This window comes from Schistocerca nitens, chromosome 4 (genome assembly GCF_023898315.1).
Source record: "Schistocerca nitens isolate TAMUIC-IGC-003100 chromosome 4, iqSchNite1.1, whole genome shotgun sequence".
In the NCBI taxonomy this organism is placed as follows: domain Eukaryota; kingdom Metazoa; phylum Arthropoda; class Insecta; order Orthoptera; family Acrididae; genus Schistocerca; species Schistocerca nitens.
In genome coordinates, this window is record NC_064617.1 from 138954297 (window position 1) to 138975381 (window position 21085).

Below are 21085 nucleotides of genomic sequence, written 5' to 3' on the forward strand. Positions count from 1 at the left end.
AGCTGACAAAGCAGATAGATTTTCACAAGAATAGGATTAAAAAAATTTCTGTCCTAATTATCATTATAATGGTACCAATTATATTGGAAAGTAAGTTAAGATGCAGCACACAGTTTTGTGCAATAATAAAAATATCAAGATAGTACTACATTAAACGACACACTTTGTAAATTCATTCCTCTTCCTTTTCCTCTTCCTCTTCCCTCCTCACCCTCTGCCTCTTCCTGTTATTATTATTGTTATTGTTATTATTATTATTATTATTATTATTATTATTATTATTATATTTCTTTCCTTTCTCAGACATTATGTCTGGTTAAAAATGGAAAGTGACACGGACCTTGATCAAGCATGACTTCCTTTTAACTGTACAGTATATGTTACATTGCATTTAGGAACTTTCGGGTAATTGAACATGTTTCAATAATTACAGATTACTGTAGTTGTATATATACATTTGGATGTAGCTGTATTGCGCTGATGTACTGGTGGAAATTGGGTGGTATGACTCCTGTAGTTGACAGTATAATTGGTATAATGTCAACTTTATCCTGATGCCACATCTCCTTGACTTCCTCAGCCAGTTGGATGTATTTTTCAATTTTTTCTACTGTTTTCTTCTGTATATTTGTTGTATTGGGTATGGATATTTCGATCAGTTGTGTTAATTTCTTCTTTTTATTGGTGAGTATGATGTCAGGTTTGTTATGTGGTGTTGTTTTATCTGTTATAATGGTTCTGTTCCAGTATAATTTGTATTCATCATTCTCCAGTACATTTTGTGGTGCATACTTGTATGTGGGAATGTGTTGTTTTATTAGTTTATGTTGTATGGCAAGTTGTTGTATTATTTTCGCTACATTGTCATGTCTTCTGGGGTATCCTGTATTTGCTAGTATTGTACATCCGCTTGTGATGTGATCTACTGTTTCTATTTGTTATTTGTAAAGTCTGCATTTATCTGTTGTGGTATTGGGATCTTTAATAATATGCTTGCTGTAATATCTGGTGTTTATTGTTTGAGCCTGTATTGCAATCATGAATCCTTCCGTCTCACTGTATATATTGCCTTTTCTTAGCCAGGTGTCGGATGCGTCTTGATCGATGTGTGGCTGTGTTAGATGATACGGGTGCTTGCCATGTAGTGTTTTCTTTTTCCAATTTACTTTCTTCGTATCTGTTGATGTTATGTGATCTAAAGGGTTGTAGAAGTGGTTACGAAATTGCAATGGTGTAGCCAATGTATTTATATGAGTGATAGCTTTGTGTATTTTACTAGTTCCTGCTCGTTCTATAAAGAATTTTCTTAAATTGTCTACCTGTCCATAATATAGAAAGAAACATTCCACATGGGAAAAATATATTAAAAACAGAGATTCCATGACTTACCAAACGGGAAAGCGCTGGTAGAAAGGCACAATAAAAAACACACAAACACACACACAAAATTTCGAGCTTTCGCAACCCCCGGTTGCTTTGTCAGGAAAGAGGGAAGGAGAGGGAAATATGAAAGGATCTTCCCACTAACACCAACCTATCCGAATTCCAGAGATGGGAACTTGCCCTTCAATATATCCTCTCTTCCCGTTATCCACCAGACCTCAATCTCCGCTAATTTCAAGTTGCTGCCACTCATACCTCACCTGCCATTCAACAACATCTTTGCCTCTGCACTTCCGCCTCGACTGACATCTCTGCCCAAACTCTTTGTCTTTAAATATGTCTGCTTGTGTCTGTATATGTGTGGATGGATAGGTGTGTGTGTGCCAGTGTATACCTGTCCTTTTTTTCCCCCTAAGGTAAGTCTTTCCGCTCATGGGATTGGAATGACTCCTTACCCTCTCCCTTAAAACCCACATTCTTTCATCTTTCCCTCTCCTTCCCTCTTTCCTGACGAAGCAACCGGGGGTTGCGAAAGCTCGAAATTTTGTGTGTGTGTTTGTGTGTTTTTTATTGTGCCTATCTACCAGCGCTTTCCCGTTTGGTAAGTCATGGAATCTCTGTTTTTAATATATATGTCCATAATATAGGTTTTTTATGTCGATAAATCCCCTTCCTCCTTCCTTTCTGCTTAATGTGAATCTTTATGATGCTGAATGTATGTGATGTATTCTATATTTGTGGCATTGTGATCGTGTAAGTGTATTGAGTGCTTCTAGGTCTGTGTTACTCCATTTCACCACTCCAAATGAGTAGGTCAATATTGGTATAGCATAAGTATTTATAGCTTTTGTTTTGTTTCTTGCTGTCAATTCTGTTGTCAGTATTTTTGTTAGTCTTTGTCTATATTTTTCTTTTAGTTCTTCTTTAATATTTTTATTATCTATTCCTATTTTTTGTCTGTATCCTAGATATTTATAGGCATCTGTTTTTTCCATCACTTCTATGTCGCTGTGATTATCCAATATGTAATCTTCTTGTTTAGTGTGTTTTCCCTTGACTATGCTATTTTTCTTACATTTGTCTGTTCCAAAAGCCATATTTATATCATTGCCGAATACTTCTGTTATCTTCAGTAATTGGTTGAGTTGTTGATTTGTTGCTGCCAGTAGTTTTAGATCATCCATGTATAGCAAATGTGTGATTTTGTGTTGGTATGTTCCAGTAATATTGTATCCATAATTTGTATTATTTAGCATGTTGGATAGTGGGTTCAGAGCAAGGCAGAACCAGAAAGGACTTAATGAGTCTCCTTGGTATATTCCATGCTTAATCTGTATTGGCTGTGATGTGATATTATTTGAATTTGTTTGGATATTAAGTGTGGTTTTCCAGTTTTTCATTGCTATGTTTAGGAACTGTATGAATTTAGGATCTGCTTTGTATATTTCCAATATTTGTAGCAACCATGAGTGGGGTACACTATCAAAAGCATTTTGGCAATCAATGTATGCGTAGTGTAGCGGCCTTTGTTTAGTTTTAGCTTGATATGTCACCTCTGCATCTATTATCAGTTGCTCTTTACATCCTCGTGCTCCTTTGCAGCAGCCTTTTTGTTCTTCATTTATAATTTTGTTCTGTGTTGTATGTGTCATTAATTTCTGTGTAATGACTGAAGTTAATATTTTGTATATTGTTGGTAGGCATGTTATGGGGCGATATTTAGCTGGGTTTGCTGTGTCTGCTTGATCTTTAGGTTTCAGATAAGTTATTCCATGTGTAAGTGTATCAGGGAATGTGTATGGGTCTGCAATGTAACTGTTAAATAATTTAGTTAGATGTGAATGTGTCGAGGTGAACTTCTTTAGCCAGAAATTTGCTGTTTTATCTTTTCCAGGGGCTTTCCAATTGTGAGTAGAATTAATTGCTCGGGTGACTTCATGTTGCAAAATTATCACTTCAAGCATTTGTGGTATCATCTTGTATGTGTCTCTTTCTACTTGTATCCACCGTGTATGCCTGTTATGTTGTACCGGGTTTGACCATATGTTGCTCCAGAAGTGTTCCATGTTTGTTATGTTTGGTGGATTGTCTATTTTAATGTGTGTGTTATCTATTGTCTGGTAAAATTTCTTTTGGTTTGTGTTGAATGTTTGGTTTTGTTTCCTTCTATTTCCACTTTTTTTGTATCTTCTAAGTTGTTTGGCCAATGCTTGTAATTTCTGCTTCTTTTCATCTAATTGCTCTATCGCTTCTTGTTGTAAGATTTTTCGTTTTTTGTCTGATATTTCATTTCTTATAAATTGTGTTAGCTGTCCGATGTCTTTTCTCAGTTTTTCTATTCTGATCTGTAGCCTGTGTTGCCATGCTGGTTTTGTGGGTTTCTTCTGTGTGTTGGTTGGTTCTGATCTCTGCCTAGTTTGTATATTTAGTGTAGTGAGTGCTCCTATATAAATCAGTAGTTGTAACTCTTCCATAGTTGTATTTTCATTTATTTTGTTGTGTATGATTGTGTTGATAGTTGTTATTGTTGTTTCGACTTGTGGGTTATTTGGTGGTCTATGCAAGAATGGTCTAATGTCTGTATTTATGTCTTTGTATTCTATATATGTCAACTGAAATTTTTCTTCTGTATCTAACATGTATGTCACTTCATGTTCTATTTGTGCTTGTTCTGGTGGCTGTCTTAAGATTTTGTTTTCCTCTGATTGTTTAATTGATGCGTGTTGTTCTTTGTTTGTTTGCTCTGGGATGTTTGAGTCCATTACTGCATTTTCTTCTTCTTCTGATTGCACATTATTTTGTTTCAGTATTTGTTGTACTTGTTGTTTGATGTTTTCTAATTCTGACTGCGGTATCCTGTTATTTTTGATTATTACACGGATCTGATCAGCTAGTCATTGTTCTGTTAAAAATTTTAATTCTGGGTAACTGGTAATAAATGCTGTGTATACTTGTGATCTGTATCCAGTTGTGTTGGTTCCTAAATTTGTTACTTTGTAATAACAGAACATGAGGTGTCGGTTAACTTCATCTGACCATCTCATTCTCTGTCTTTGTTTTCTACTTGAGTGATTGCAGGAAGCATATCCTGCAAAACACCTCTATTTGGATTTAAATCATTTTCCATGTGGCTAGCAGTGTCATTATCATTGTGGACAGGCATAGGGTTCAAACGTCGTTCCTGGCCATGACAGCGCTTGTCCGAGGCTTCATTAGTTCTGTCCTGAACCAACTGATCACACTAAAAGTGGTTTGTTCTTTTCATCGCCTTTTACGACTGGCAGAACATACAGGAGGCCTATTCTTTTCCCAGGCCTCCATGAGGTTTATTATTATTATTATTATTTCTTTCTTTTCTCAGACGTTATGTCTGGTCAAAAATGGAAAGTTACGCGGACCTTGATCAAGCATGACTTCCTTTTAACTGTACCGTATATGTCGCATTGCATTTAGGAACTTTCGGGTAATTGAACATGTATCAATAATTACGGATTTCTGTAGTTGTATATATAAGTTTGGATGTAGCTGTATTGCGTTGATGTACTGGTGGATATTGTGTGGTATGACTCCTGTAGTTGATAGTATGATTGGTATAATGTCAACTTTATCCTGATGCCACATGTCCTTGACTTCCATGTGGCTATTATTATTATTATTATTATTATTATTATTATTATTATTTACTTACAAAATAGCCATATGCCAGTTGCAGTAGTAGTCATTTTCTTTGTCTGCCTAGACTTTTCATTCTCTTGGTATGCAGCTGTTAATTTTGGGGAATAATTGTTGACCTACATTCTTTTCACATGTCCATTTGAATTTCTCATATTATATTCAATCAGCTATGTGTATCATTTTGTTGTCTGGTGCCACTAAGATTATCTGATCTATTAAAACTTTTCATTATTCTCAGAAACATGATTTCTAATGCCTTCATATGATTCAATTGTTATCACATTGTGATCCTTTTTTTCCATATTATCATGTATAAACTGCAATTGTTTTGTGTAACGTTGTTGTAATTATTTCCCATATACATTCTCAGACTTTAATACTTTCTTATCTGGATCTTTACTGTCATCATCATTTTATGTCACAAACTAAGAAATTAAAATGGTTAACTTACTCCATTATTTGGATATTCATAATCATTTTTACTGTAAAGTCTTTTCAATAAGTGCCATATTTTTTTGTTTTTTTCCTCTGGTACTTTTATTTCAAATTCCCTAAAAGTTTTCTTCAGAATGTAGACTCATTTTTTAAAGTATGTGTAAAATGCTACACCCTTATTTGACCCATTGCTTGTTGTGATTGGTTGTATCAATTTGTCATTTGTCTCTATAGGTATGAATTATTAATGCATTTGAGGACTAAATCATCAAAATGTGGTAAATCCACAAATAAAAAATTTACAGGATATACCAAAACTAATACATAGGTAAAATTCTATAATAATTGATGACTTGAATATGAGAAATTATTAATGGTTGTGAATATAAATAAACAGGATACGTACATAAAATCTCACTCTTTTTTCAATCATACTGCTGCTACTCAAGTTTTTAGAGTCTGTGGACGTATTTCATTTTGCATCAACTCAGGGACATTTCATGCTTTAAGCCAAATTTCCATAAGAAAAGTTCAAGTATCTATTCTTTAATTTTTATTTTAAACAATAATAAATTATACAAAGAAACAAGAAAATGTGCACAAAAGCAGTGTAAGAAACACAATCAAAGTTGATGAGTTTGGTTTAATGGTAATATACTGTTTTTATGTGACAAATTTTGATTTATTCTCTGAACATTCATTCAAAATAGTAACTAGGCAGTGCAATTTTAAATAGTCATTAAACAGTGCAACAAAATATGTTATTAAACTTCATATTTTAATGACACATTTTTGTTGTTTCAGAAAGAAAGTTTTTTAATCCTCTTCAATTAACTTGGCACCCAGGTTACTCCTTCCATCAATCACACTCTTCATCCTCAAATTGCTCTTTCACGTTCTTCTCCAAATCACTTCTCACTAGAAGCTGAACATAAAATTCCCATCTTTCATCTTCATTATCACTAATGTGTTGTTTCAGAAGGTTGACAAATTCCTTCTTTTGTTTTTATGTTATGCAGTACATCAAACTGACAACATTCTGGTCAAGTATATGATCCATTGCTACACTTCTTTATAGAAAGATCCTATAGCATTTTGAGAATAGCAAAGGTTCCTAAAGTTTAAAATATTCCAGTCTGATCCTAGCATTCAAACATCCTCTACTTTCTGATAAATGTTATGATATTTTTAAGGAGTTAATATTTCAACCTGTTTCTATGACTTTTTTCCACTCTACCAAAAAGGCCGTCCACAGGCAAGTATGAATAAGCATGCATTGGAATTTTTTTTTTAGGCAACCATCAGAAAAAAATCTACTTTTATTGTATTCTTCATATCTACATGTACTTGTGTGCAATGAAGATTTCCTGTATATTTGGCAATGAATATTATGATTTTCACCATGAATGTGTAACCAAATGGCAAAGTCTTATGTCTCAAATAACTTTAAAGTGCTCAATTGTGATGATGCTTTACAGCTTTTGCTTTTAAGTGGCTTTAAAATGGGATAAAGCATCCCAAAACTTATTGTAAAGTCCAATTAAATACTTTAAATGCAGAAAAAGAAGAGTAGTCAACTTCATAAAAAGTTTTCTTTTGCAGTTATTTATCTTTCCATCAGCTCCACTTTTCTTTTCAGTTCACCCTTCTGTCATTTCCTGTATCTGGAAGAATAGTCCTCTGCACGTTCTCTTTGTTCCATAAACGTCATATTTAACATGAGCTGCAGGCACATACAAAAGAACAATGCTAGACAACAAACCTGTTGTATATTATGTTGTGTTGGCTACAACACTAAGTAAAATGCAATGGAAACATTGCTGTAAACTTTCAAAATGCTTCCTGTCTTGGTGTCATAGATTTTATTAGACCTTAGGCACTAGTCAGACTAACAGTCAGGAACAATGGGACCTATCTCAGTTTCAATCAGATTTCCTGCTGGACATACTGTGTTATGAAATGAAGGCCAAACTTTGCACTTGATTTAAATGGTTAAAAATTGCATTTTGACTGAAAAGACACCTTAGCTTGATGCAGCCCACCTTCTAGAGTAAAAATCTGCTTCAAACCAATTTATAATGTTTCAAAATCTCATTCCTCATTTATAACATTGGTTCGGTAACCCCTCTTCTTTATAACACCTGAGAATTTTTCTCTGATAAAATTGTCAAGAACTTTCTGAACTTCTTTGTCATACTCTTCATGTTTTTCAATTACCTGTTATATTTGGGCTTGACAGACTGAACTGCAGGCAGGCCACAAGTCCAACCATGGGGCTTTAGGAAATATCACACACGGTACAGTAGCAACTATTTCCAATCATTCACAGTTAAATTTATGAAACACAACTTCATTCATGAGAGCAACTTACATATTTCCAACTCATACATTATTCTGGACAACCTCTTTTCTAGCACTCTGTCCAAAGACACCCACTCCACGGCAGTCAGAAAGGTTCGAGTCTCATGAAGAGGTTGATAATCCCACAGGGAGTACAGAGAACTGCAAGAAGTGTGGGTCAATGGATGTCAGCATGTGCAAGTATGCATGATAAGTCATGCTGAAGTAATTGCATTAGTGAGACATGATCAGACCTTTTCTCAGAGAAGAAAGTGCAGATGCACACGACCAGTTGTGCCATGGCAGGTGTGTAAGAGAGACATGAAAGGACTGTTTCTCGTGGTGTGTATTATGTGTTGTTGCTGTACAAGTGGTACAGTGCCATATGTTGCAAGTGGTGTCTAACATGGCAGTATCATGACTGAGATGGTGCAACAGAAGGAGGGAGTGGAGACAGAAGCTCACTGAAGTCCTGTCTGTCTCTCGTTGAATCCGAGGGTGGAGACAGTGTGGGCAATGAGTGTTTGACATAGGCAATGAGTGTTTGTTGTCATTCTCATTGACCAACATGTTAGCATCTGGTTGTGTTGAGGCAGAGTCAACCTGGAGTCCCTCAGGAAGGCTTAAGATAGGTGAGTGAGACAGTTGTAGATTTTCCATGCACTAAGATGTTGAATGTCTATTGACCTCATTTGATCACCTTGCATGGGCATGAATAAGGGGCTGCAGAGCTGCTCTTACAGAATCATCTCACAACATCATGAAGTCACAGAAGGCAAAGTCTTGTGTACAAAATCTTGTGGGTCAAATAAAGTGATGGTGGCGGAACATGCATGTTCTGGATGTGTTGCTGAACATGATGCAATAGTGTAGGTAAGTTCATCTGATTTGTGTCATCTGTATGGTGCAAAAACTCTGCATGTGAGACCAGTAGCACACTGTAAACCACATCTGCCAGCAATTTCTGTAGATTGTTCTTGTACATTGCGCAAATGCCAAGTAGGACTCACGTGGCACATCAGGGCCACCTCCAAATCCTGTGCCTTCACTTTGCAGATGCTATACAATAGTCAGCATGCGAGTGCTTCTTCAGAGGCAGCACAGAGTTTTGAATAGGGCAGACTGAAACAAATAGCCCTGATCAGTAATAAGTTTCAGTGTGCTGAAGTGGGTGATTCAAATCTTGAAAAATACACAAGCAATAGTCTCAGCTGTGATGTCTTGGATAGGTACAGATTCGGCCCATCATGACAACCTGTCACTCATGGATAGGAGGTAATAAAATCCTGCTGACTCAAGCAGAAGTCTGATAATGTCAAGGTGAACCTACCAAAATGGAGTCTTCAGGATGGGGAAGCATTTGAGGTAAGGCTGTGCATGACATCCTTTCTTGCTCCACTAGCAACCAAGACAGCTTTGTCCCTAGTGACAACAGTTTCACTTAACACTGGCACATACAAATCTGTCCATCACTAAGCAAACTATTGGCTTGATGTTGGGTTGGCTTAGGTTACATAACTGCTCAAATATTTCACAGCATCAGCAGTCATGGCCTGTTCTATGAAATTTTGCAGAGCAGTGTTGATTGAGACATGGTAAGTGACCGACATTCATTTTGAATGTTTGTGTTTGTTTTGGTTGGCAGGAGAGCCAACACCGTGTTACTAGAAGGAGGCCGAAAGGCACGCGTTTTAGCTCACGCAGGCTGGCATGGGGTCTGGAACAGGACAAGGAAATTAGAATTTAGAAAAACGGACATAGCTGGTGGAATACTTAACTTTAATCCGTTACTGGTGAATGTCGGTCTTGACGGTACATGATTCAATATCAATAGTAACTGATAATGGCGCCTTGCTAGGTCATAGCAAATGACGTAGCTGAAGGCTATGCTAAACTATTGTCTCAGCAAATGAGAGCATATTTTGTCAGTGAACCATCACTAGCAAAGTCGGTTGTACAACTGGGGCGAGTGCTAAGAAGTCTCTCTAGACCTGCCATGTGGCGGCGCTCGGTCTGCAATCACTGATAGTGGCGACACGTGGGTCCGATGTATACTAACGGACCGCGGCCGATTTAAAGGCTACAACCTAGCAAGTGTGGTGACTGGCGGTGACACCACATTCCTCCCCCACAAATCGGTGTACGGTTGTGGCATAAGGCTTCCGCCCGCCGTGGGGAGGACCCCATGTTGACGTATGCGACGAGGTGGGGAGCCTAACAACAGGCGAGGCTGTGCCACCCGCACCCTGCCATTCGGAACGTGGGGAGCTAGGAAATGCCTGAAAACCTGCTACAGGGTACACACCAACATGCGGTGTACGCATCCGCAGAGAGACAGGAGGGGCTGCAGGGTCGATCTCCATTGGGTCGGGGCACCCGATGGGTGAAGACGACATATCATCTGGAGTGGGCAAGAGTTCCATGTCGGAGGACATCTGGTCACAAGAAGCGATTGACAGCGCGTGACCCAGGGTGACCCAGGGTGCCCGGCGGTTGCAGCGACGCGTCCACTGCGGGCGTCACCGGCGGGAGAACAGGCGGCGGCGGCGGCAGCGTGTCGCCATGGGGCAAAATGGAAGGTAGCGTCGGTAACACCTGGGGCTGAGGCGAGCCAGTAGATGGGTCCCCAGGGCGCTGACCTGACGGCACCATCGCTGAAAGCAGACGGCGAGCGGCTGATCCCATGCAACGACAGAGGCGCAGCTGGTTGAGATGCTGGCGCACCTCACCAGAGGCCCCCAAAACCAGATACATAGCGCGTCCGAGGCAGCGAAGAATGCGCCCAGCGAGCCAGCACCGTGAACCTTGGTAGTGACAATAGTAGACAACGTCGCCTGGAGCAAAAGCAGGTGTCTGCCGCTGCACAGGAGCCTGATGCGGTGGATGTAGCAAAGACATCAAGGTTCGATGATGAGATGATGATCACCGTGGAGCAACTCAGCCAGCGAGCGACCATCTCGAGGCTGAGAGCGATACAAGGACAGAAAGAGCAACAACGCATCCTCCCGAGAATGCGACTCTTTCAATTTCAACATCTGGGACTTGAAAGTCCTGACCAATCGTTCAGCGGCACCGTTTGACTGGGGCGAAAACAGCGCGGACGTCAGATGTTGAATACCATTGGCCTTGCAGAATGACTGAAATTCTGCGGACATGAATTGTGGGCCATTGTCGGAAACAATAGTTTGTGGAAGACCTTCAATGCAAAAGATAGCAGATAACACTTGGATGGTGGCATATGACATCATGGAAGACATCCGGACAACAAAAGGAAAATTACTGAATGAATCTACCACAACCAACCATCGAGCATTCCAGAATGGACCAGCAAAATCAAAGTGTAAGCGTTGCCAAGGGGAAGTGGCTTTTGGCCATACAATGAATTTCCGCGGTGGGGCTGATTGTTGTTCAGCACACACCATGCAAGAAGAGCTCATATTTGTAATCGCGGCATCGATTCCGAACCAAGTACAGTGCTAACGAGCAAGTTGTTTCATTCTCACTGTACCCCAATGTCCTTGGAGGAGAAGCTTTAAGACAGAGGACTGTAACGAACATGGTTCCATGACCCTGGACTGATCATTATCAGAACGCAACAGCAAAACACCATGTCGAACAAAAAGTCTCTCCTTGTGAGCAAAAAATCGGCGAACTAACGGATCCCCGATCCGTGACTTTGACAAGGGCCATTGCGTAGCAAAAAAACGCAGAACGGTAGCCAGGACAGGGTCGGTATCTGTGGCAGTAGCTACACGATGAAAATCAATCAGAAACGATTCAACCACGGCATCGGTTTCCGAATCAACAAACATCCAAGCAAGTTCGGAGGAATCAAATGCTCTATCCTCAGCAACAGGCAAACGGGACAACGCATCGGCGTTTCCGTGCTTAGCAGTGGACTGATACAAGGTATCGTAGCAGTACTGCAAAAGGAAAATAGACCAGCGAATGAATTTCTGCACTGTACGTGGAGGTACAGGCTTGTTCGGATGAAAAAGCGATGTCAAAGGCTTGTGGTCTGTGATGATGGTAAAGTGACGACCATACAAGAAATCATGAAACTTTGTAACACCAAATACGAGAGCCAATGCTGCTTTCTCGATCTGTGAATAATTTCTTTGCACAGACAAGAGCAATGTGGACGCAAAGGCAATAGGGCGGTCGTGCGATCCATCTTTGTGCACAAGCACAGCACCGATCCCGAAATCCGATGCATCCACCATCAACAAAAGGGGCTTCTGGGGATCGAATGGCATAAGGCAAGCATTGGAAAGCAACGCCGATTTCAACTGGCGAAAGGCGCGTTCGCATTCCGTCGTCCAGACGAACGGAACACCTTTACGGCGTAAGCGATGAAGCGGAGCTGAAATGGAAGAGGCATGCGGGATATAACGGTGATAATAAGTAATTTTTCCCAGCACACTCTGTAGCTGCTTCAAATTCTGCGGTGAAGGCAAGTCTTGTATGGCACAGAGGTGCTCGGGACTAGGATGTATGCCTTGGGCATTGATTACATGTCCCAGGTAGGGCAAGTCACGAGCAAAAAACACACATTTGTCCTTCCGCAAGCGAAGACCATTTTGTCGCAAGACCTGAAATAATGTTCTGAGATTGGCTAAATGTTCTTCTTCCATCTTTCTGGAGATCACAATATCGTCCAGATAGTTTGCTGCAGTAGGGACCGACGCACAAACAGTTTGTAGATATTGCTGAAACAATGCAGGGGTGGATGCACACTCGAATGGCAGTCGTTTGAATCGATACAAACCAAGATGCGTGTTAACCACCAAAACGCGCTGGGTTTCTTCATCCACCAGTATTTGCAAGTACGCATCTGCTAGGTCCAACTTCGAAAAATATTTACCCGGGCACAGTTTGTCAAAAAGATCTTCCGGGCGGTGTAAAGGAAAAATTGCAATCACTAGTTGTGGATTCACTGTTGCCTTGAAGTCCACACAAAGTCTCAATTTTCCCAAAGGTTTTGGCAAAATTACTAAGGGTGATGCCCAGAGAGAAGCCTGCACACGTTCAATTACACCTTGTGATTCCAAATCGTGTAATGTGTTTGCGACCTCATCACGCAATGCGTGGGGAACATTGTGTGCTCTGAAAAATTTCAGTTGCGCATGTACTTTCAGTTCCAAATGTGCTTTATAGTTCTTAGCGCAACCAAGGCCCGGTGCAAAAATGTCTACAAATTCTTCACATAGACGAGAAACACTCTCTGAAGGCACAGTCTGGTTCACTGATAGGACCTGATTTACTATAGACAAGTTAAACAACTGAAATAAATCGAAACCAAACAAGTTTACTGCAGAAGAAGAACGAAGGACGTAAAATGACACAAGTTTTGTTTGTCCTTTGTATGCTGCAAGAAGGCTGCACTGTCCTAACACAGGGATCTTTTGACCTGAATAGCTAGTTAACTTAACATTTGCGGCATGCAACGGAGGTGTGCCCAGCTGTTTGTACGTGTCTTGATTGATCAGTGAAACTGCAGCTCCGGTATCGAGCTGGAATGGTATCACTTTGCCATCAGTGTCCAAGTCTACAAAAAGTTTATTGTCCTGCCGACGACAAGAGCGACTGTCTCGTGCAACGGGAACTGACACTGGCACATAATCACTTGCGACTTGACGGGATTTCTGGCGATGTCGATGCACACTATTTGTGGGATGAACACAGTCACTGTTAGAGAGAGTGGCACTGAGCGGAGTGGAATAACTACATGAATTTCCATGGGCGAAGTTTCACAAGCCTGAGTATCCTTGGTTCGAATTCGGAGTGAAGCAAAGGGCCTGGAATGGTTGTGAGTTTCCGATCTGAGCTTTTTCTGGCAAACACCCTGAACATGTCCTTTTTTATTACAGAAAAAGCAAATAGCTTGGCGTGATGGGCAATTCTCATGTGAATGTCTAGTAGCACACCGCGGGCATGATTTTAGCACTGCATTTGCGTGCCTGCGCAGCACACGTGGCTGAGAGCCTGGTGGCAGCGGCGCGGCCGGGCGCGAGGGCTGTTTACTGCTCCGTGCAGCTCACCTGGTGGGCCGGTTAACCTGACACACGGCTGGTGAAGTTGCAAATGATTCCTGAGCAAAGTCAAGTGTGTCCTGCCGATCCAATATGTCCATCGCTTGTTGAAGGGAGGGATTGACTAGTTTCAAAATCTGTTTCCTTATACGAACATCAGAAACATTCTGTGCAATTGCATCACGTACCATAGTATCTGAATAAGGGAGTCCACATTGACACTCAAAAGCACAATCCCTAGTAAGGCCTTGCAAGGTTGCAACCCACTCCCGTTTAGTCTGACCTGCCGTACGTTTTGTACGATAGAAGGTATACCGTTTGGCAACTACATTGACTGATTCTTTGAAATATGCATCTAATGCAGACAATATTTCGTCATAGGACAGAGTTGCTACGTCGCGTCGGGGAAATAATTTGACTATGACACGGTATGTGTTCACCCCTACTGAGGACAACAAAAAAGGCTGCTGCTCGTTACCTTGAATTCTGTAGGCGGCGAGATGGAATCCAGATTGGCGTGACCACTCCGTCCAGCTTTCCAGTGCAGCATCAAAGGTCAAAAAGCTGGTGCAACAGCGTGTTGTGGCTACGTTAGCGGTGTAGTGGTGGCTGCCGCATCATTTTGCATTGCACGTTGACCCTGGACGAGCTGTCCAAGGGCATCCAGTAAGGCCTGCGTCTGCTGATTCCGTAAGCGATAAAATTCAGGACAGTACATCCGGAGATTGTGGCGAAGACATTACACAAGTAAATCAGGGCAATATTGATAAGAACGCGGTATTGCCTCGTCGCCACTGTTTTGGTTGGTAGGAGAGCCAACACCGTGTTACTAGAAGGAGGCCGAAAGGCACGCGTTTTAGCTCATGCAGGCTGGCGTGAGGTCTGGAACAGGACAAGGAAATTAGAATTTAGAAAAACGGACGTAGCTGGTGGAATACTTAACTTTAATCCGTTAATGGTGAATGTCGGTCTTGACAGTACATGATTCAATATTAATAGTAACTGATAATGGCCCCTTGCTAGGTCATAGCAAATGACGTATCTGAAGGCTATGCTAAACTATTGTCTCGGCAAATGAGAGCGTATTTTGTCAGTGAACCATCACTAGCAAAGTCGGTTGTACAACTGGGGCGAGTGCTAGGAAGTCTCTCTAGACTTGCCATGTGGCGGCGCTCGGTCTGCAATCACTGATAGTGGCGACATGTGGGTCCGACGTATACTAATGGACCGCGGCCAATTTAAAGGCTATCACCTAGCAAGTGTGGTGTCTGGCGGTGACACCACAGTGTTCCAGTTGTTAAGAGGTCTATGGTGCTTGGATTGTTCATCTGCTCATTCACCATATGGTCATAATTGAATTGGAGAGAACATGTATTAATTCTAGACAGATATTCTGCAGGTGGTGTACCGTGCAGTAAGATCTAGATGTCTGAACTGGTGTCGACGGGCATCCTGAGATGGGTTCTTGACGGCATCCACCAGTAGTTTACGATCTGTGTACATGGTCACTTGACAGCTCTTGATAACCTTGCAGAAGTATTTGACTGCCATGTATATTGCAAGGACGTCTTGATTGAAGGCTGACCAGTTAGATTGTGAGGGAGATAGTTTCTTCAAGAAGAACTGAAGTGGTTGGGGTGCCCCATCTACCACCTGATGAATCACTGCCTCTACCACAATGTCACTCACATCAGTCATGAGGTTGATATGTACTTCAGAGTGAGGGTGTGTCAAAGTAACAAATTGTACTAAACAGTTCTTCACCTGGTGGAATTCATCTGTTGTCTCCACAGTCTATTGAACTTTCATTTTCCCATGTTTACCTTTACCAGGCAAGGCATTGTAATGGATCATATTACTTTTTCTTTGTTTCTTTGTTATTTTCTTTTTATAAATGTAAAGACAAATGTGGATTAATGAACTGCTTTTGTGCCAGAGATAATGTTTTTATACAAAAAAGAGAAGAGATACACTCTTCAATTGATTAATTTCTGTATCTTCACCTGTATGTCTCTATAAGTGGTAATGGGTGGACTTATGACTAGCTCCACTGTGCCAGTATTGTTTAAAAATGTGTATTTCAATAGTATATTAAAAAGTATTATAAAAGTTATTAGGAAGGCAAGTTTATTTATATATATATTTGGATTAATCACATCTGTCTGTTCATCATTTCACCTGCATCGGGAATCCTGCATCAGGAGGTTCAAAGCAGACAAGAGGAATTTGTGTGAGCAGCAGAGGGGCAATTCAGCATTATCGTTATCAGCTCTATGCACAATGGAACTAATGAGAAGAAGTACATAACTTTAAATAATGAATATTAATCTTAAATATATTAATATTGAAGGTCTGTTGATATTAGTACCAGTTATAGTTCACTCAGTATATGTGTACCTTCCAGTTAATTCTAATTATCCTTTCCAATTAGGTTTCTTTAATTATTCAAGCAGCAATTATTAATCAGTTTCCGTTATATTATTTGTCCCCCTACACATTCTGCCACTATTCAATGGCAACTGTTTAGAGGATGGCGCTGAGCTGAATATGAGCAGATCTTTCAATTGTCCAGATAAAAATTTTTTGAGATAAATGATCCATTTAATTGTTCAAGAAAGTAATGAGATATTTGTTGTATTTGTTACATGTCCATGAGATTGGGAATAAGAAAAACGTTGAAGGAGCAAATTAAAATTAAATTCTGCCTACAAACAAGATGCACTGAGTATGAGGTAAAGGTAGGAAGCTGCTATGCTCTATCCTTATATGGCCATGTTTGGCACCATTTCTCTGGGGGTAGATAATGTCTTATCCTTCCAATTAATATCCTTTATGGAAAATGCACTTCTAAGAAACAGACAAAAATTTGTAAAAAGTCATAATTGAAGTATGAGATAAGTCATTGAATTCTATAAGAATGTGTCAGATTTCAGTCAGGTTCATTAATAAATACACAGATAAATCAACTTTAGTTGAAAAGTACCGATACAGACTTTTTTTTTTAATTTTTATAATTCTGTCAAACACTATTCACAATGGAGTCAAAGAAAATGGCCATTGTTGAACACACATTACAAAATGGAATATGCCAAGATGTCAGAAATCCAAGCTTGGCAACAGTTGAAGGTAATGCGCCAACTCGTGAACTGACTGATGGCTACCAAAACAACAAGGGTGGCCTCCCACTTTCAAAAAATGATGACACTGGTAATATAACTAATCATGATGTCACTTTTATGATGCTCAATGAGACAATTTCTCAGTTCTCACCGGGAAACATTTTTTCAAATAGTGAAACTGAAGCATGCGACAGCGAAAATACCTTTGCTTATTTGGTCAGGACATCGTAAATGCAAGAATAGGAAACAGTTTGTAAAAGCATTTTAAATACTAGTGACACCCACAATTTGACACAACTCATGCAACTAATAACACAGCAGTTTACAAAACAATAGGAATTTCAGCAAAGTGTAACAAAGCTGTTTACAAAACAACAGGAATTTCAGCAGACTGTAACATAGCAACTTAAGGGTATAGGACAACACTTTACACACCAAAAACAGGAATTTAATGATTTCAAGAATGGTATTGGTGAACAGTTGAGTGAGGTGAGCAAAACTATATGCACTGAATTATTGGTCAAACTATCTGGGAAGTTGACAGAGCTAGGTAAACAACTAAAACAAGAAATAATTAATGACATGTTCTGCAGTATAAATGCTTTAACGGAAAAAGTGTCATCCATAGATGATAAACAGGAACAACTTGCAAGTGAGTTACAAAACCTTAGTGAAGCATATTCTCAAAAACAGGAGACACAATCCCAAGTGAATGCGTTGGTAAAAAAATGTGACAAATGCAGTCAGCGAGCTGCAAGACATATGCAAAAATTACCTACAGAAATGCAAAAGCTAAGTCTAAAAGTAGACCAATTAAGCGCAGAGTCAAAATTTGTCAAAAAACAGAGAGATAAGATATTTGCAGAATTAGAGGAAATAAATGAAAAAGTTGAAGCTGGGTGTTGGATAAACAGTAAAAATGCCAATATTGTATTAGTTACCGAAAGGTGGTTGAAACCAGACATAAATAGCAGCAAAATTTTGAACTCAGATTGGACAGTTTTTAGGAAGGATAGGACTGATGCTATAGGAGGTGGTGTGTTCATTGCAGTTAAATCCTGTTTAAATGCAGTTGAGATCGATACTGGGTCAGACTGTGAAATAATCTGGACAAAGCTGTCAATCAGACAAGGATTGACCATTGTATTAGGACGTTTTTATAGACCACCAGCATCTGCAACAAACATCACACAACATTTCAGGGAAAGTCTTGAGTACACAGGAAATAAATATCCAAATTATCCATTACTTACAGGTGGAGACTTTAATCTGGCATCCACTGACTGGGAAAATTACATGTTTATCACTGGGGGCAGAAGCAAAGTTATTCTAGGAGCACTCTCAACATACGATCTTGCCCATTGGTTAGGAAACCAACTCAAGATAGGAAAATATTAAATATCTTGGCGACAAATCAAATAGACCTGTTCTTTTTGAGGAAGTTAATCTAGCAAATAAAAGTGTCATTAATGAATATCTTCATAGTCAGCTCCAAGCATTCACCACAGGACACAAAGATATTTAGCCCCTTTGGTCAGAATTTAAAGGTATCGTCCACCACATGTTAGAGAAGTATGTGCCTAGCAAAAATATAGGGGAGGGAAAGGATCCACCTTTGTGCAACAAACATATTAGGAAGTTGCTGAGAAAGCAGAGAATTTTGCACATTCATTTTAAACATAGTCACTGTCCTGCTGACAAACAGAAATTATGCGACATGAAAGCAGCTGTCAAAAGGTCAATGAGAGGTTCTTTTAACAAATATGAAAGCAATATTTTACCTGCAGATTCTAAAAATAACCACAAAAAATTTTGGTCATACATAAAATCTATGAATGCTACAAATAATTCAATACCTTCTCTTGCTGACAGTATGGGTAATGTAATGGATGACGATAGACAGAAGGCCGAAATTCCAAACCTAGCTTTCAAAAACTCATTTACGATAGAGGACTGCAGCACCATTCCCCCTTTCAATTATTGGAAAAACACAAGGATGGCTGACATAGTGTTTAGTTTATCTGGGATTGTAAAACAGTTAAGATCCTTAGATGCCAGGAAGACATCTGACCCAGACGGTATATCCGTAAGATTATATGTTGACTATTCTACAAATATAGCACCATTCTTATCCATCATCTATTAGAGATCATTGGAAAAGTGGAAAGTTCCACGGGAGTGGAAGAAAGCCCAGGTCAAAGCAATCTATGAAAATGGCAGCAAATTGGATGCACATAATTACTGGCCAATTTCACTGACATCAATTTGTTGTAGAATCATGGAACATATTTTGTGTTCAGACATAATGACCTTTTGGGTCGACCAAAGCTTCTGATCCCACCTGTCGGCTTTGACCTGTGACGTAAGGCTGTTGTGGTGTGTGACATCATGACGGCATGGAGTTTGGTTTGTGAGTGTGGCATGTTTGTAGATGTCATTGTGTTATGGTTTGTTGTGCCCTCTGTTGGTGTGTTTAGGGCTTTCATTTGTGTGGTGTAATGGGTTCAGTATGCTCTTGCTCATTGTACTGGATTGTTTGAGTGTTGGCTGTGTTTCTAGCGGAATTCATTTAGTGAGCTAACGATTTAGTGGTTTTGTGTGAAAGTTAATGTCGTGCTGTTCGCTGTAGGTTGTGTGTCAATTTGAGTAAATTAATTGGTGGTTGTTTTTGGTCAGGTATGGATATGAAGGAGATCAACACCACTCTCCTGCATGCAATGATGGGAAACACTTCATTGGAGCTTATTAAGTTTTTACAGATCTTTGGTTTGTTGGCCGAGATCGTGAAGTGCTCTATTTGTGGGCAAGAAATGAGATTGGTTAAAGTTCTGGTGTCTCGGACCAGGGATGGTTATATGTGGCGCTGCTGTAAGGATGGCATTTGGCATTCCATACAGCACGGTTCCTGGTTCAAGAAGTCTAGGTTGGGCATGCGCGGAATTTTACTGATGATGTATTATTTTTGTTATAGATCCTCACATAGTATTTGCACGCATGAGACTGGTGTGAGTGAGAGAAGTGTGCTTGTTTGGTTTTCGTTTTCGTTGTGAAGTATGTTCTGAGTTTATTAAATACAGGGGTCAGTTGGGGGGGGGGGAGGGGGGGGGCTGGGTTTGTTTTGGAGGTGGACGAGTCACAGTTTGGGAAAAGGAAGTATGGGAGGGGTAAGTCTGTGATTGGTGTCTGGGTGTGAGGGTTTGTTGTTCTGGAGGGTAGGTGTTCCAAATGTGTTTTCAGGGCTGTGGAGGGGATGTCTAAGGCAGAATTAGTGGGGTTAATTGAGGAGTATATAGAATCAGGTTCCACAGTAGTTTCAGATGCATTTTCTTCGTATAGGGCGTTGGGCGGAGGGGATTCAATCATTTTAGTTGTTAACTGTAGCTTAGAGTTTAAAAATTATGAGACAGGGGCTTGTACAAATACCACAGAGGGGATTTGGGGGGGCCCTTAAGTTAGTTCTTGGGAGGGGGAAGAGGTGCTCTTCCAACCTTCAGTCTCATTTAGATGAGTACTGTTGGCGGAAGAGCATCCCTGAGGGCTACTGTTTTTTTTTCGGTTTTTTTAAGGGCTATTAGTAAAATGTACAGGCCGGAAGTGGTTAGTTAGGGTGGTATGGGTGGGTCGGTGGGTGGCTGTGGCTCAGGGTGGGTGGGTGGTTTATTTCATGTTAGTGTTTGTGGGGGGGGGGGGGGGGGGAGTGTGTTAGTTTGTGATTTAGTTGTGGAGGATCTATTTTGTTGAAGTTTTTGTTGAGTTGTAGTGCTTGATTGAGATTTTTTTATTTTGCATTCGGTTTTTGTTTGTGGGTTTTTTATTTTGGGGTGAGGGGGGAGGTTGGGTTGGTTGGGGGTGGGGGGTTGGGTCTTTCTTTTGGTTGAGTATTTTTTCGGTGTGTGTGTGTGTGTGTGTGTGTGTGTGATTGTGGTGGCCAACCTAGGTTGTGGCACCGGAACTTTGTTGTGGTAAGTTGTTTTTTTTTTTTTTTTTTTTTTTTGCATGTTGGGGTCAAGGGAAGTGTTCCATTACAATGTATGGTTATGGCTGTTGCTGTTCCGGCATCGGGAGTTGTTGTTGAGCTATATAGATCAAGGGAAGTGTTCG

The 21085-nt window shown here is 40.2% G+C and overlaps 1 protein-coding gene and 1 pseudogene across 1 annotated transcript in view; both read left to right on the plus strand.

Annotated features, from left to right (window-relative positions):
- The window catches only part of LOC126252167 (uncharacterized), a 148749-nt gene extending 140705 nt beyond the window's left edge, over positions 1-8044 (plus strand). The window contains exons 7-8 of the mRNA XM_049953036.1: positions 7733-7790; positions 7908-8044. Of these exons, the coding sequence (XP_049808993.1) occupies positions 7733-7790; positions 7908-8044 (195 nt within the window). The remainder of the gene's footprint in view (positions 1-7732; positions 7791-7907) is intronic.
- Positions 8045-8401: 357 nt separating this feature from the next.
- Positions 8402-21085, plus strand: part of LOC126252168 (F-BAR domain only protein 2-like) — a 64513-nt pseudogene continuing 51829 nt past the window's right edge.